The sequence below is a fragment of the Rhinatrema bivittatum genome, chromosome 6 (genome assembly GCF_901001135.1).
Source record: "Rhinatrema bivittatum chromosome 6, aRhiBiv1.1, whole genome shotgun sequence".
Taxonomy (NCBI): Eukaryota; Metazoa; Chordata; class Amphibia; order Gymnophiona; family Rhinatrematidae; genus Rhinatrema; species Rhinatrema bivittatum.
Window position 1 is genome coordinate 181,049,970 of NC_042620.1, and position 13,968 is coordinate 181,063,937.

The 13,968-nt window shown below is 41.7% G+C and overlaps 1 protein-coding gene across 6 annotated transcripts in view; it reads right to left on the minus strand.

Moving 5' to 3' along the window:
* Positions 1–13,968, minus strand: part of FAM126B (family with sequence similarity 126 member B) — a 221,862-nt gene that overhangs the window by 76,529 nt on the left and 131,365 nt on the right. For all 6 annotated transcript variants that reach the window (XM_029606225.1, XM_029606224.1, XM_029606227.1 and 3 more), the window contains 4 exons: positions 6,126–6,305; positions 3,974–4,054; positions 3,183–3,298; positions 1,711–1,806 (listed from right to left, as the gene is read on the minus strand). In XM_029606225.1, the coding sequence (XP_029462085.1) occupies positions 1,711–1,806; positions 3,183–3,298; positions 3,974–4,054; positions 6,126–6,305 (473 nt within the window). The remainder of the gene's footprint in view (positions 1–1,710; positions 1,807–3,182; positions 3,299–3,973; positions 4,055–6,125; positions 6,306–13,968) is intronic.

The window sequence follows — 13,968 nt, forward strand, 5'->3', positions numbered from 1 at the left end:
GGATCTCCCCCACACACGTAAGAGACCTAGGCGTCACCATCGACAATAGACAATCTCAAACAATTTGTCAAAAACACAACGAAGGAATGCTTTCACAAACTACACATATTTAAAAGGCTGAAACCTCTCCTCCATTTTCAGGACTTTAGAACAGTCCTCCAAACAATTCTATTTTCAAAAATTGATTATTGCAACTTGCTGCTGATTGGCCTCCCAGCTATCACCACCAAACCACTACAAATGTTGCAGAACTCAGCAGCCAGGATTCTAACCAACTCTAGTAGACGAGATCACATCACACCTATTTTAAAAAACCTACACTGGCTCCCTATTAAATCTAGAATCATTTTCAAAGTACTAACCATAACCCACAAGACCATTTATTCCCAAACTTCGCTAGATCTAAGCGACCCACTTCGTCCTCATGCTTCACTGAGGCCTATCAGAACCAGCTACTTAGGCACCTTATATGCACCTCCAGCCAAGTCACTGCTCAAGAAACGAGCACTCTCAACTGCCAGCCCCTCTCACTGGAATACTCTCCCCACGGACCTTCGTCTAGAAACTTGTTGTCGAACGTTCAAAAAGAAGCTCAAAACTTGGCTTTCCACAAAGGCATTCACTTAAAGGTCTCCGATTCACGCTTTTCTTACTCCACGCCAGATATATGATGCTGTAACCATAATTTCGCCAGTTAATTGGACTAAAATATACACCCTGGCTTAAGAAGGCTTTCGTTAATCCGAGCTTGACTGTTATTTACTATGGGGCGGATTTTAAGAGCCCTGCTCGCCTAAATCCACCCAAATCTGGGCGGATTTAGGCGAGCAGGGCCCTGCGCGCCGGTGAGCCTATTTTACATAGGCCTACCGGCGCGCGCAGAGCCCCGGGACTCGCGTAAGTCCCGGGGTTTTCTGAGGGGGGCGTGTCGGGGGCGGGCCCGAACCGCGCGGCGTTTTCAGGGCGTGTCGGGAGCGTTCCGGGGGCGGGCCCGGGGGCATGGCCGCGCCCTCCGGACCCGCCCCCAGGTCGCATCCCGGCGCGCTAGTGGCCCGCTGGCGCGCGGGGATTTACGTCTCCCTCCGGGAGGCGTAAATCCCCCGACAAAGGTAAGGGGGGGGTTTAGACAGGGCCGGGCGGGTGGGTTAGGTAGGGGAAGGGAGGGGAGGGCAAAAGAAAGTTCCCTCCGAGGCCGCTCCGATTTCGGAGCGGCCTCGGAGGGAACGGGGGTAGGCTGCGGGGCTCGGCGCGCGCCGGCTATACGGAATTGATAGCCTTGCGTGCGCCAATCCAGGATTTTAGCGGCTACGTGCGTATCTACTAAAATCCCGCGTACTTTTGCTGGCGCCTGATGCGCCAGCAAAAGTACGCCAAATCGCGCGGTTTGAAAATCTACCCCTATGTGTTTTTTGTAATAATAATTTTAAATCGTTCTCACCTTTTCTATAATCTCTTACAAGTTAGCCCTGTTATCTGCCCTGTTATTTGTAACCTCTTGTTCGATGTAATTTCCAACTTTGGTTCTATGTAAACCGACGTGATATGTACCAGTACATGAACATCGGTATATAAAAGCCTTTAAATAAATAAATAAATACTTCAGGTACGGTTTACAGAGCAAAACCATGCATATTGCACTGTGTTACAAAGAGATGGAAAAACTGCCTCAAAGAGGGGGGAAAAAGGGGTCGCTCGCTGCAACTTCCTTACCTGGAACCCATCCTACAGAGAGACCGATAAGAAGAGGCAGGCATGTAGACAATGGCCGAATTGTAGCATAGTAAAAGAAAGCTCAGCACTTCAAACCTACAGAAAATCAAGATTGGAAAAAAGGATTAGGAGTTTTCAAAGTTTGAAAAAAGGGCGGAAACCATTTCAAGGGGTAGAGTGCTACATATTATAATTTCATGTCTTGACCTCCACATCTCTTCAGCTGATCCAAAATACCATAGCTTGCCTCGCTCTTCCTGTTTCAAATCACCCTGGACTCCACAAATTTCATTTATTTTTAATGTATCAAAGCACTTAGCATTCGTTGACTTAGCTCCACTGCTATCCTTGAAAGCGAAATTTACTTCCAGTCTGTTCCCACCCCATCTTCACACTGTTTCCTCTATTTTAAACATTTTTTTTACATAGCAGACTGCAGTAGTACATGTAGGAAATGAGAAGTTGTGTCGTGTGTTGCCACAAGTTTAAACTGCCTACAGTACCTTGAGCTAAAAGTGTATTATGATACTAATTTAGGTATCATTTAACAACTATCCATACTGGGATAAAATTCATAGGTACTTTTACCCCCAGATTTTACACCTGTTTTTTTGTGCAAATACATTTTCATAGAAAATATGCAGAGTTGAAAATTTAACCTCTATACATTATTTTCCTCCCCTGACCTAGATATCCACCCAGAACACCTTCACTAAATGCTCCTGCATTATGGTGTGCCGGGCCTACTTTTAGCTGCACTGAAGGCAGGCAATTTTCAGTCATTTCATGCACTGAAGTAGCTTAGAAAATCTCCTCTTAAAGAGAGCCTTTATTTTACTCTCAATGAATCGAAATAACTGAAAAGAAGGTCTCTCATCCCTTTCCTTCTCTTTATATTTCCCATTAAACTCAAACAGAAAAGTTCTAAGTTGTAGTTCACAGCAGGTTCAGCTGTGCAATTATCATGAGGTGACAACATTTTAAAAAGGCAGCAACAGAGTCCAAGTACTCCAACTGGAACAAGCTACTCTAAGCTGCAAGAGTCTATCACTAGGGGTGTGTTAGGGGGAAACATTGTGTGTTTTTTCTTGGGCTTTTGTTATGTTTTTAAATTTAGTTTTGTTTTGCTTACATATGTAAAATGTGTTTGTACGCATGTACACATACAAAAATCTATTTTACATACATAAAAAAAATGTATGCACATAAAGTAATGAACAAAACAAATGTGCATTCCTCAACCAATGTCACTAATGGATTAATACAAATAAACAAAATAAAAAGGTTTTCCAAACTCCATTTAAACTGGATGTACTTATTTCCTTTATCCCAATTATTTTGAAATAGTCTTCTACATTTCTAAAAAAAAAAAAAAAAAAAGTCTTCTTTCCTTCTCCCTACCATTTCCTAGGATATACACTTCAGTCAACATTAACAGCAGCAGACAGTAATGCCCCAGCTTGTCCTCTCACCTATTCTGTGCAGTGAATGTTTCCCTCTGCGGATGAGGCTCACTATAAACTACTCTAATGAGGTCATGTTGGCTCAAGGCTCCCTCAGTCAGGGCCATGGATCCAAGAGTAGAAGGCTACATAATGAAAGTTAAACAGAAACAATGCACATTACTACAGCAATTTAAAAGACAAAATGCAGATTATTATTAAAAATGATCTGAACCCATTTCCTAGCAATCTATATGCATGTGTACATTTTGGTATGTTTATCCATATACAAAATACACATATACAAAAATATACGTGTATATTACACGTGCATACACTGCCACAACACTTACTAAATTAAGCTAAATTATCTATGTACATAGATACACTAATTAAGCAAGTAATGCAGTCAATATTTTAAAAAATGTTGGGTGCATGGGCTATTCCTCTAGAATCGGGCAGAGACATGATCAATACATTCCACAAAAGCACGTGTGAAATCAATCAATTTTACCTAAAACTGAAAAAAAAAAAGAAAAATACCAGAATTCCAGATCATCAGGTGGTGATCATTTCCACCCCACCCCACCATCATAAAAGGGAAAAAGCTAAGCATACTCATATATATCCAGTGTTAGGCTATCACTGTACACAGTAGCACAGATGCAGTTCCTGCCACTAGCCTTGCTACTGTAATTATACCAACTCTAGTTTGAAAGTTCAATTCAGACATTGGTGCCTCTTTAGCTCTGGAGCAGATAAGAGCTCTAGTTTTCGTTTCTTGTACTCAACTGTATTTCTCCCTGAACTCTCTCACTTACCTCGTGATAAATAGAAGGTTTGGATAATGAAGGAATGGTGAAAGAGAAAACTTTGTTGTTTCCATCTTTGTCTGTAATTTCCTACAGAATAAAATTAAAACCATTAGCTATATGTTTATACAGGGTACATTTTCACAATGGTGCCTAACAGTAAAGGTACGTGCATTTTTGAAAGCTTGCACAAGGCAACTTTCAAACAAAGATACTCACATATAGTAAATTTGAAAATCGGGTTATATGGCTAAATGTATGTGCGTTTATTTAGGATTATGAAACAAGAATGTAAAGTTAAGCCTGTTAAGCAGCATGCCATCTGTGTATCTTTACATTTTTTTAAGGTATGGGGGGAAAGCAAGATGGCTTTGTGATTGGAGATGCTGAAAGCTGCTCCCCATTCCTTGTTCTTCTACCGGTTTCCTTAATCGTATGGCGCCAAAACACAAAGGAAAGGTTAGGGTTTCTCCCCCTGAAACCCTATACCTTGAAGGGCAGCAGCTAATTACATCTTTCGCGTCTCCTTCTCCTGTTGATTCGGGTGGCTCAGTCCCCATTGAAAGCGCCGGTAGAGGAGTGCCAGTCCCTCCAGGGGGAGGTATCTCTCAGCCCACTCACTCAAGCCTTCCTGCCAGCACTCAGATGAGACTTTCCCTTGTTGATCATAGTGGCGCAAACTGATGACCTGTTCGCCACATGGGAGGGGGTCGTCAAGCTGTTGGTGTCTGTTTTACCACCATTGGAGGGACCGATTTTGTCTCTCCTGACAGCCATTTCTTCCCTGGATGTTCCTGCTCTGGAGTTAAGAGCAGGTACGATTTTCTTCAGTCCCTGATTCATTGGCATCGGGTGAGTCTCTGAAACCCCCTGTGAAACCCGCAGAGGTTAACTGAACTCATTATGGGTGCTGATTTCTCGTTATGGTCAGGATTTAACTACAGTTTCTCAAAAGTTGGACTCCTTTGCTTCTAAGTTGGACCCACTGGTCTCTTTTCATGAATTCAAAATACATGAGCATGACACAAATTGTTGCCTTTCAGAAGGGCCTGGATAAAATGGTTGCAATTCAATCTAATCTGGTTCAAGAACATGGATTGCTTTCTAGACGGGTTGAATTCTTCGAAAATTCATCAAGGCATCTGAATTTATGTTTCCTGAATTTTCCCAAAATTATGAGAGAATTTCCTATTATGACTAAAGAGATTTTTTGGGCGACTTGAAATTTCCTGTTGATGCTTTTCCATCTATTAATAAGGAAGTTTTTCTATCTGTTTCTCTACGTTCTAACCCATTTTTTTTTGAATTTCTTGCAACATCTGGATATGAAATAATTGAGCATGCTACTCTGCTTGTCTCTTTTGTTATAGATGGTGATGTAAGTAAGAACATGTCTCTTTACTTTCGTAACCTCAATTCTGAATTTCATGTCCAGAATGTCCGTAATTTTCCTGATCTAGAATTACCCAGGAGTGGAGGAGAGGATTTCTTGTGATTTGACAGGAGGTGCTAGCATTAGGGGCTTCCTTCATGCTACGATAACCTTGTAAATGTTATATTACATATCTCTCTGATAATTATATCTGCTTCTTTTCTGAGCAGCTCAGAGCGTTTATTGATGCTAGGAAGAACTTAACATCATCTCCAGCTCCCCAAGTACAACCGCAGGCTTGAATTGTTATTAACAGGAAGTATTGATCTCTGCTATGGTCCTTCCATTTTATATTTTTTTTTTTGTTTTCATTGCTTCCCCCCTTAGGTCCCTTTGTTTAAATGGTATAGTATCAAAATGGTGTTGCTATATGTAAATTCTTCCATTGTTTTCTTTTTTCTGTATTTGATCTTCCATTTTACATTGTGCTACAAGGTCATGATTATGAGCTTTGTATTTATAAAAGCTTAATAAAGAAAAAAAGTTTAAAAAAATGTAAGGTATATATCTATCTCTCTGTATCTCTCTATAAAGATATAAATATCTATATAGATAAAAGAGGACTTCCAGGACCTGTATTATAACTATGGCCAAGTCTGCATGTGTTATGAAATTACATGCAGTGTTTTAGGTAGCTGAAAATCCACTTACCCACACATGACTGAAACAGGATAATTATTTTTACCCATATAAAGGGTTTCCCAGTAATTTTCTATTGATTTAAATTACCAGATTGTAAATGCCCAGCAGCAGTGCCTCAATGCAACCATTATTCTGTCTGTCTTTGCTGGCAGTAAGTCGCAGATAAACCCAGATCAGCTCCGGTAAAAACTGCAGTGTGAACCTCTTCAGTTGAACCTCAGAGCTGCGATAAAGCTCAAAGAGTTGATGACAAACAGGCTCCAAAAGCTACAGGGAAAGAAGAACAAAATCATATTTACATGTGTATTATATATACATATACAGTTCAATAAAAGTTTAAAAGGCATTGGTTCAATAATAGCTTCTCCTCTTTCACTACTGGCCTCACACAATACAGTATGAAGCATCTAGTTCCTTCAGAGTAATGCCACTAGAATTTTGGTAAGAACCAGAGTTACCAACTACATGAAACCTATAATCCACCAACTTCACTGGCTCCCAGTTTAAAGCAGGATACATTCAAAACTCTCTGCTTCATCTACAAGTTGTGAATAAGCAAGCACTCAAGTACTTCTCCCAACTTCTCTCCTCCTGCACACCCACAAAAGTTCTTTGGGCCTTCCAAAATGGCTCTTCTTTCTTCTCTTCCTTTGTCTGCTACCAGATTGTCTTGCACTAGACTTCGTGTTTTCAGCTTGTGACAGAGTATACCAACAACTCCCTTATTCTGTGTTAAGAAGCCTGGTTCAGGCTTTTAACCTAGGCCTCCTTACAGCAGAAGGCCGCAATAGATTTTGGGTGAAGGGAGGTTCCTTTCACCCTGCCATAAGAGCCCAGGCCTAGAGAGCTTGAGGAGGCCCTAGGGGAGCTGGTAAGACCTTGCAATACCATCCGTAAGTAATATGTCTACGTGATATTTGTGCCTGAATCAAGGTGAGCTATTATTTTGATTTATGTAACTGTGAAACACTGTAAATAAATAATTGCACCAGCATTAAGTTAGTCAAACCTTATGGTGCTCCTTGACTGTTCCTGAGGCTGCTGCTGGCCTGAATATGCTACACAGCTGTTTTGCACCAAAAATTTGGAACAAGGTACCCCTACGACTTAAGCCTTGTTACCTTTCAGGAAAAAAACAAACTATCCTATCCTATCAATTTTCAGCCAGGCCTTCCCTGCAGAGACCCCATTCTCCTTGTTCTAACTCTCTTCCAATTAAGGATTTGAAGTTATATACCCTAGATTCCCAATGCTATTCCAACTATAAATTTGAAGACCACTGTAAATTCTCAGTTGCATTTCTCTGTTTTTAAACTGGCTGTAATCCACCTTGAGGCCATTCTTGGCACTTTTCTTTATTTATTTTGTAACAGAGTTTGTGTTTTGTGTTATTTCTGTTTTACCCTATGTTATATGCTTTTTATTATTTTACACAGATTATGTATGTTTTAACATTGTGAACCATTTTGATTATCAATTGTAAAGTAGTATACAAACACTTTTAAATAAATAAATATCAGCTATCTATAAATAAATTACTGCTGAGAAAAGTATTGTCCAGCCTACTCAGTTTTTTCCTTTAAACTTACCGTATTTTCCGGCGTATAAGACGACTTTTTAACCCAAGAAAATCTTCTCAAAAGTCGGGGGTCGTCTTATACGCCGGGTATCGTCTTATAGGGCACACCTGCTCTCTTACCAGTTTCTCTCAATCACACACACATGCTCTCAATCAAATGCATTCTCTCACTTACACACAGGCTGGCTGTCTCTCTCTCTCTCTCTTTCACCCCCCCCCCGAGCACAAATAGTAGCTGCAGCTTCCTCCTCCAGCCCCCGCAGGCCAAGAAAGAAGAAACCCATCGGCCGCGGGAGGCTCATGCTGCTGTCTCCTTTCCCGATTACCAGCTCCTTCGACTGCTTGGGGCCGTTCCTGCTATCGCCGCTGCAATTTTTTCATTCGGCACGGCTTTCTCCTTCCCGCGCACCGCACTGCCGTTGCCGCTGGGCTATCAGCACGTTCAAGCCCAGCGGGAACGGCAGCGGTGCAAAAAAAAAAAAAAAAAGCTGTGGCATCCGCGGCTGCCCTTTTCTTCTTCCCGCCCCCCCCCCCCCCCTTTGAACCGGAACAGGAAGTGATGCGCGGGAAGAAAGAGCCGTGCCGCGTGAAAAAATTGCAGCGGCGACAGCAGGAACGGCCCCGAGCAGTTGAAGGAGCTGGTAATCGGGAAAGGAGACAGCAGCATGAGCCTCCCGCGGCCGATGGGTTTTTTCTTTCTTGGCCTGCGGGGGCTGGAGGAGGAAGCTGCAGCTACTATTTGTGCTCGGGGGGGGGGGGGGGGGGGGAGAGTGGAAGTGAGAGAGAGAGAGAGAAGCAGCCAGCCTGTGTGTAAGTGAGAGAATGCATTTGATTGAGAGCATGTGTGTGATTGAGAGAAACTGGTCAGCGAGCTCGTGTGTGAGAGACAATAAAAGTGACTGCTCAGAGAGATGACTGATGTGTATGTGAGTGTGAGAGAGAGAAAAAGCATGGAAGTGAGAAATCTGGGTATGTGAGAAAGCATGGGAGTAAGAAGCCTGATTATGTGAGAGAGAGCATGGGAGCGGGAGGGCTGGCTGTGTGTGTGTGTGTGCGCGTGCATGAGAGAGAGACTGGTTGATAAGGTGACGGTGTGTGTGAGAGAAAGAGACTGGTGTGTGTGAATGTGAGAGAAAGAATGTGATTCAGGGAATGAGAAGCCTGTGCACGTGGAGAGTGAGCATGGAAATGAGAGAGAGACTGGTGTGTGTGTGTGAGACAGAGAAAGTGATTATGAGAGTGAGAAGCCCGTATATGTACGGTAAGCAGAACACGGGAGTGGGAAGCCTGTGTGTGTGTATGGCATGAGAGAAACTGTTCAGGAAGGTGTCTGGTGTGTGTGTCAAAGACTGTTTGGGAAATGATTGGTGTGTGAGAGACAGAAACTGGTCATGGGGGCATGACTGGTATGGTGTGTGTGTGTGAGAGACATGGGCCCTAAGGAACAGGAAGAGGAATAGGAGAGCTGCTGGAGGGGGTAAGGAAAGGTGGCTTTTTAAGTTTATTTTTCTTGATTGACTGCCATTTTAATTATTTAATATTATGTGATGTGTCTGCTTTTTTGAAATATTTTATTGGTGTTTGGAGAATGTTTAATAGTTTTTATGAGTTTTTAATTGTTGGATGTTATTCTGTTCATAGCTGTTTTGAAACATTTATTCTGCTTATTAGTATAGTTTTACAATTATTTATGTGTGGGGATCTATAGCTGCTTGCTAGTTCTGTTTTCCTAATAAGAGGTATATTGGTTTTTAGGGCCTGATATACGGCATTTGTAGTGTTGCCTTTTCATAGATAGGGTTGCTCCTGTTTGAGTGTAAAATTATTTTTTTTCTTAAAAATATGTATAAAAAAGGGGGGGGGGGGGGTCGTCTTATACGCCCAGTCGTCTTATACGCCGGAAAATACGGTACTTTTCTGGTCAATTTAGTGTTACTGAAGCAGCTACACTGATAGCATAAAAAGCAGGTACATTTTCTCAGTTCTGTCCTAGATGGGCCATCTCTTGGAGATAAAAAGGAAATTTGCATAAAGATTCTATTCTTGGTCTCTACACAGAGCTGCCAACAAGGATGTTACATTAGTGTCAAATTTAGGGTCATTTTACTCTTTAAATTTTACTTCCTATCAATTTTTGTTTTGTTAACTCTCAACCTATCCTATACCATTGTGTGGCTTCATGGACATCAAACATTAACTGCTCCTCCCGTATACAAAACATTTTACCTGCCAATGATATCAGCAAGTTTGCCTGTTACCATCTAGTTTAGAGGTTTTTCCCCATCAATTTATGTCTATAGAAAGAATTCAGAAAAAAAAAAACCATTAAGACAACTTTGTGCCCACCATGTGTAGATTGCACCGTAGACAGCAGGATAAATTATCCATAACACGTGGGTAATGTTTTCAGATGGCACTGATACAGACTCAGCCCTCAGAACTCAGTAAAGACTTTAGTGAGCATGCACAATACCTCACTAGCCCTTCAATCTTTTCCACAGCTTAACTTTTAGTGAGGTTCTTGTCTCTGCAGATAGGTGGACAGGCATTAAGTAAGAATAATTCATGTTGCTGTCTACAGAGAATCCCGTTTACAGGTAAGCAAACATTTTATCTGTAAACAAGCAGGCATGGATTAGCTATTACACATGGGGAGTACCAAGCTGAGGGTTGTATTGCAGAGCAAATACTTAAAGACAATCTGCCCCATCAGTGGAAAGTGGACTGGGTGAACAGGCTGTACAGAACTGCTTGCCTAAAGTTACTGTCTCTGAAACATGCTGCACAGACAGTAGTGGGACATGAAGGTGTGAACAGACAACCATATGCAGCTTTGCAAATATTTTCAATAGAAGTGGCCCTGAGAAGAGTCACCAAAAAGTCACAATAGCTCTCATTTGAGCCTTAATAGTCTAATCTATAAGCCAGCCAGCGCATAACAGTCCGCTACCCAAGTGGACAGAGTTTGTTTGGGAATTTATCTCCTGATCTAATGGGATCAAATGATACAAACAGTTGAGAAGCTTCACAGTGAGGTTGTAATATACCATGGCTCTCTTACAGATCAAGGTATGAAGAGTCCATTCTCCTTTGTGCACATGTGCTCTTGGAAAGAATATAGGCATCACAATAGCTTGATTAATGTGGAATGCATATACCACTTTTAGGAATTTGGGGTGAGTTTGTAGAACCACTCTAGTATGAAAAAAAAAATGAAGGTATGGTGAATATAAAATCAGAGCCTATAGCTCCGTTCAAGAGGTTTGAAGAGGTTTTATGAGTTGAACTATGACTATATGGAGGTCCCAAGGTTTTGGAGGTTTACTGACCAAAGATTTGGAATGCCACAGATTTTTCATAAACTTTGTACCAAAGGGTAGAGAGAACGGAGTCCCTTCTACCTGATACAGATATGCTGCAGAGGCACCAAAATGAATTTTGACTAAAAAGAGGTGCTAAAGCCTGAGGACAGGAGACAGAATAGATACTGAAACATGTCCCTTGGGCCACAGGAGAAAGGATCTAGCTGGCTGGACCTACACCTCTTCCATTTGAAACCACAGAATTTTCTGACTGACGGTTTCCTAGTGGAAACCTGTATATTCTCTACCTCTTTGGGAAGGAGTAAGGAGAAGACTACTGCACATTCCACATCCATGCCATGAGGGCAAGCAATGGAGGTTTGGATAGCAGAGGATGCCTTCCTCTTGTGTGATGAGAGCCAGAGACGTTCCCAATGAAATCAGAGACTGAACTGACAGACAGATAAGATATGGATAGCACTCTTGCTGTGGTTAAACTGATGCTACAAGGATTATCCTTGCCTTGTCCCAAATGATCTTTTGGATAGTCCTGCTAATAAGACGAATTGGTGAGTATGCATAGAGTCGAGAGATACTCTAGTCAAGCACAAAAGTGTCAGGAATTGATCTGTAGCTATTTGGATGCATAGAGTATAACTTCTCAACCTTTCTGCTGTCCTCTGAGGTGAATAAGTCAATCACTGGTCTTCCCCAGTGACTGAACAAGTAATCCATGATTCTTTGACCCAACCGCATGAGTGATCTTTGTAACACTTTGATGAGGCAGTCCGTCAGTGTATTCTGGATTCCCATAAAGTAAGTTGTCTGGAAATGAGTAATGTGATGTCCTGCCCATGACCATATTCAGAGTGCCCCTGGCAGAGGGCATAAGAACTCATGCATCCTTGTCTGTTTATGTAGAACATGGCCATCTGGTTATCCATCTGGATCAAGATTCTCTTTCCCAAAAGAAGGTGAAAGAAAGCCCTTAGAGCATGGTAGATGGCTTGCAACTCCAGATAGTTGATTTGTAGATAACTCCACTGGTGACCACAACCCTTAGGTCCATGCCACTCCGGTATGTGCCCTCTATCACTTGGTGGAGGCATCTGTAGGAAAAGTCACTTGATAAGGTGGAACACGCCAGTGAGAGACCCACCTTTAGAACTTCTGGATTCATCCACCCTGAAGGGATGCTTTCATCCTGGGGATCACTGACATTTGGTGCAATAATGGCTGCTAGAGCTGATCCCATTGGCATCAGAAGCCCCAGTGAAGGACCTGCAGGTACAGATGAGTCAGAGGAACAACATGCACTGCAGCAGCTATGTATCCAAGAAGGACCAGGACTGATCTTGCTGAAATTCAGTCCTGTCTAAGGAGGAACCATACTATTTATTTATTTATTTTATTTATTTATTTATTTATTTAGGGGTTTCTTATATACCGAGGCACGTTTGCAAAACATCACCTCGGTTCACAATGTAACATAACTTAGCAACAGGCTTTACAATAATAACATTAACAGGTAGGGGTTAACAAGGGCAGGAGATGATAATACGAGAAATATATACAAATGTACAAGTTGATTTTAACAATTAGGTTAAATAAAGCAATAAGGATAATTAGCAGGGTTAAGTAATAGATGGAGGGGGAAGAAGGGGAGGAAACCTAGAGTGGGTGGGGGGTAAGGAATAGGCGAGGGTCAGATGGGGTAGGGAGAGAAAATAGACGGTGCGAGGGTCAGGTGGGCGGTCGGTTGGTGGTCAGATGGGTGGTCATGTCGAATCTATGGGGGGAGTCAGTTCGTTAGTCAGGATACGCTAGTTTGAACAGCCATGTTTTAAGATTGTGCTTGAATTTTTTGTGGCAAGGTTCCTGGCGTAGTTGGGAAGGCATTTTATTCCAGTGGGAGGTTCCTGAAATGATGAAAGATCGCTCTCTAAAGGTGGTATGCTTCATGCACTTAGGAGAGGGTATTTGGAGTTTGGCTAGATGATGCGTTCTTGTGGGTCTTGTCGGAGTGTGAAGCAGGAGATGTTCTGGGAACCATTGCATGTCCTGGTTATGAATGGCTTTGTGTATTAGCGTGAGTACGTTATATATTAACCTGGAGGTTACAGGGAGCCAATGTAATGATTGAAGGACTGGTGTAATGTGGTCATGACGGTGAGTGTTGGTAAGGATGCGTGCCGCAGCATTTTGTAATAACTGTAGAGGTTGTAGGGTACTTTTTGGTAAGCCAAGGAGGATAGCGTTGCAATAATCAAGTTTGGACAGGATCATAGCTTGCAGAACTGTGCGGAAGTCGGAGGTATGAAGAAGAGGTTTGATTCTCTTCAGGGTGTGGAGTTTGAAGAATCCACTTTTTATGGTGGCTGAAATGAATTTTTTGAGGTTAAATTGGTCATCTATTATAATGCCAAGGTTGCGGACTTGTAGTGTAGGAGGGCAATCAGGTAGTGGGGTTGTGGGGGAGATATAGCGTAAAGGGTTTTATTTTATTTATTTGTTTTTATATACTGGTGTTCGATTTGCATATCAAATTGGTTTACATATAACTTCACATTGGTTTATGTATAATTTACAAAGTGCAGGAAGTCAAGCATTTCCTTTTGTTTGGTTCAGAGAACACTAGAGGTAGTAAAGTGAGGAGTAACAGTAACAATTAAATGATGGTGGTAATTGTAATCAACAGTTAAATAACATTTGTGATCATAGTAAACAATATGATAGTAAGAGTAGTAAACAAATAGCATTTGTAATCATAATATATAGTAAGTAACATTTGATGTAGGGTGTATCTGTGGCAATGGCATGGGGCGCATATTATATATACATATATGGTTATACTGAGACAGTATCAGTGTGTTATAATATTAGGACACTAGGCCCATGTGGCTCTTTTGATGGAAATAAAGGCTTTTTCCTGAAGCAAGTCTAACAAGAGTCCAATGAATTTAATTTTTTTTTTTTTTTTTTTTTTAAGATAATGACATAATCGATCATGGAGGTCCATGATTGACATAGTCCTTGGGCACAGAGGGCA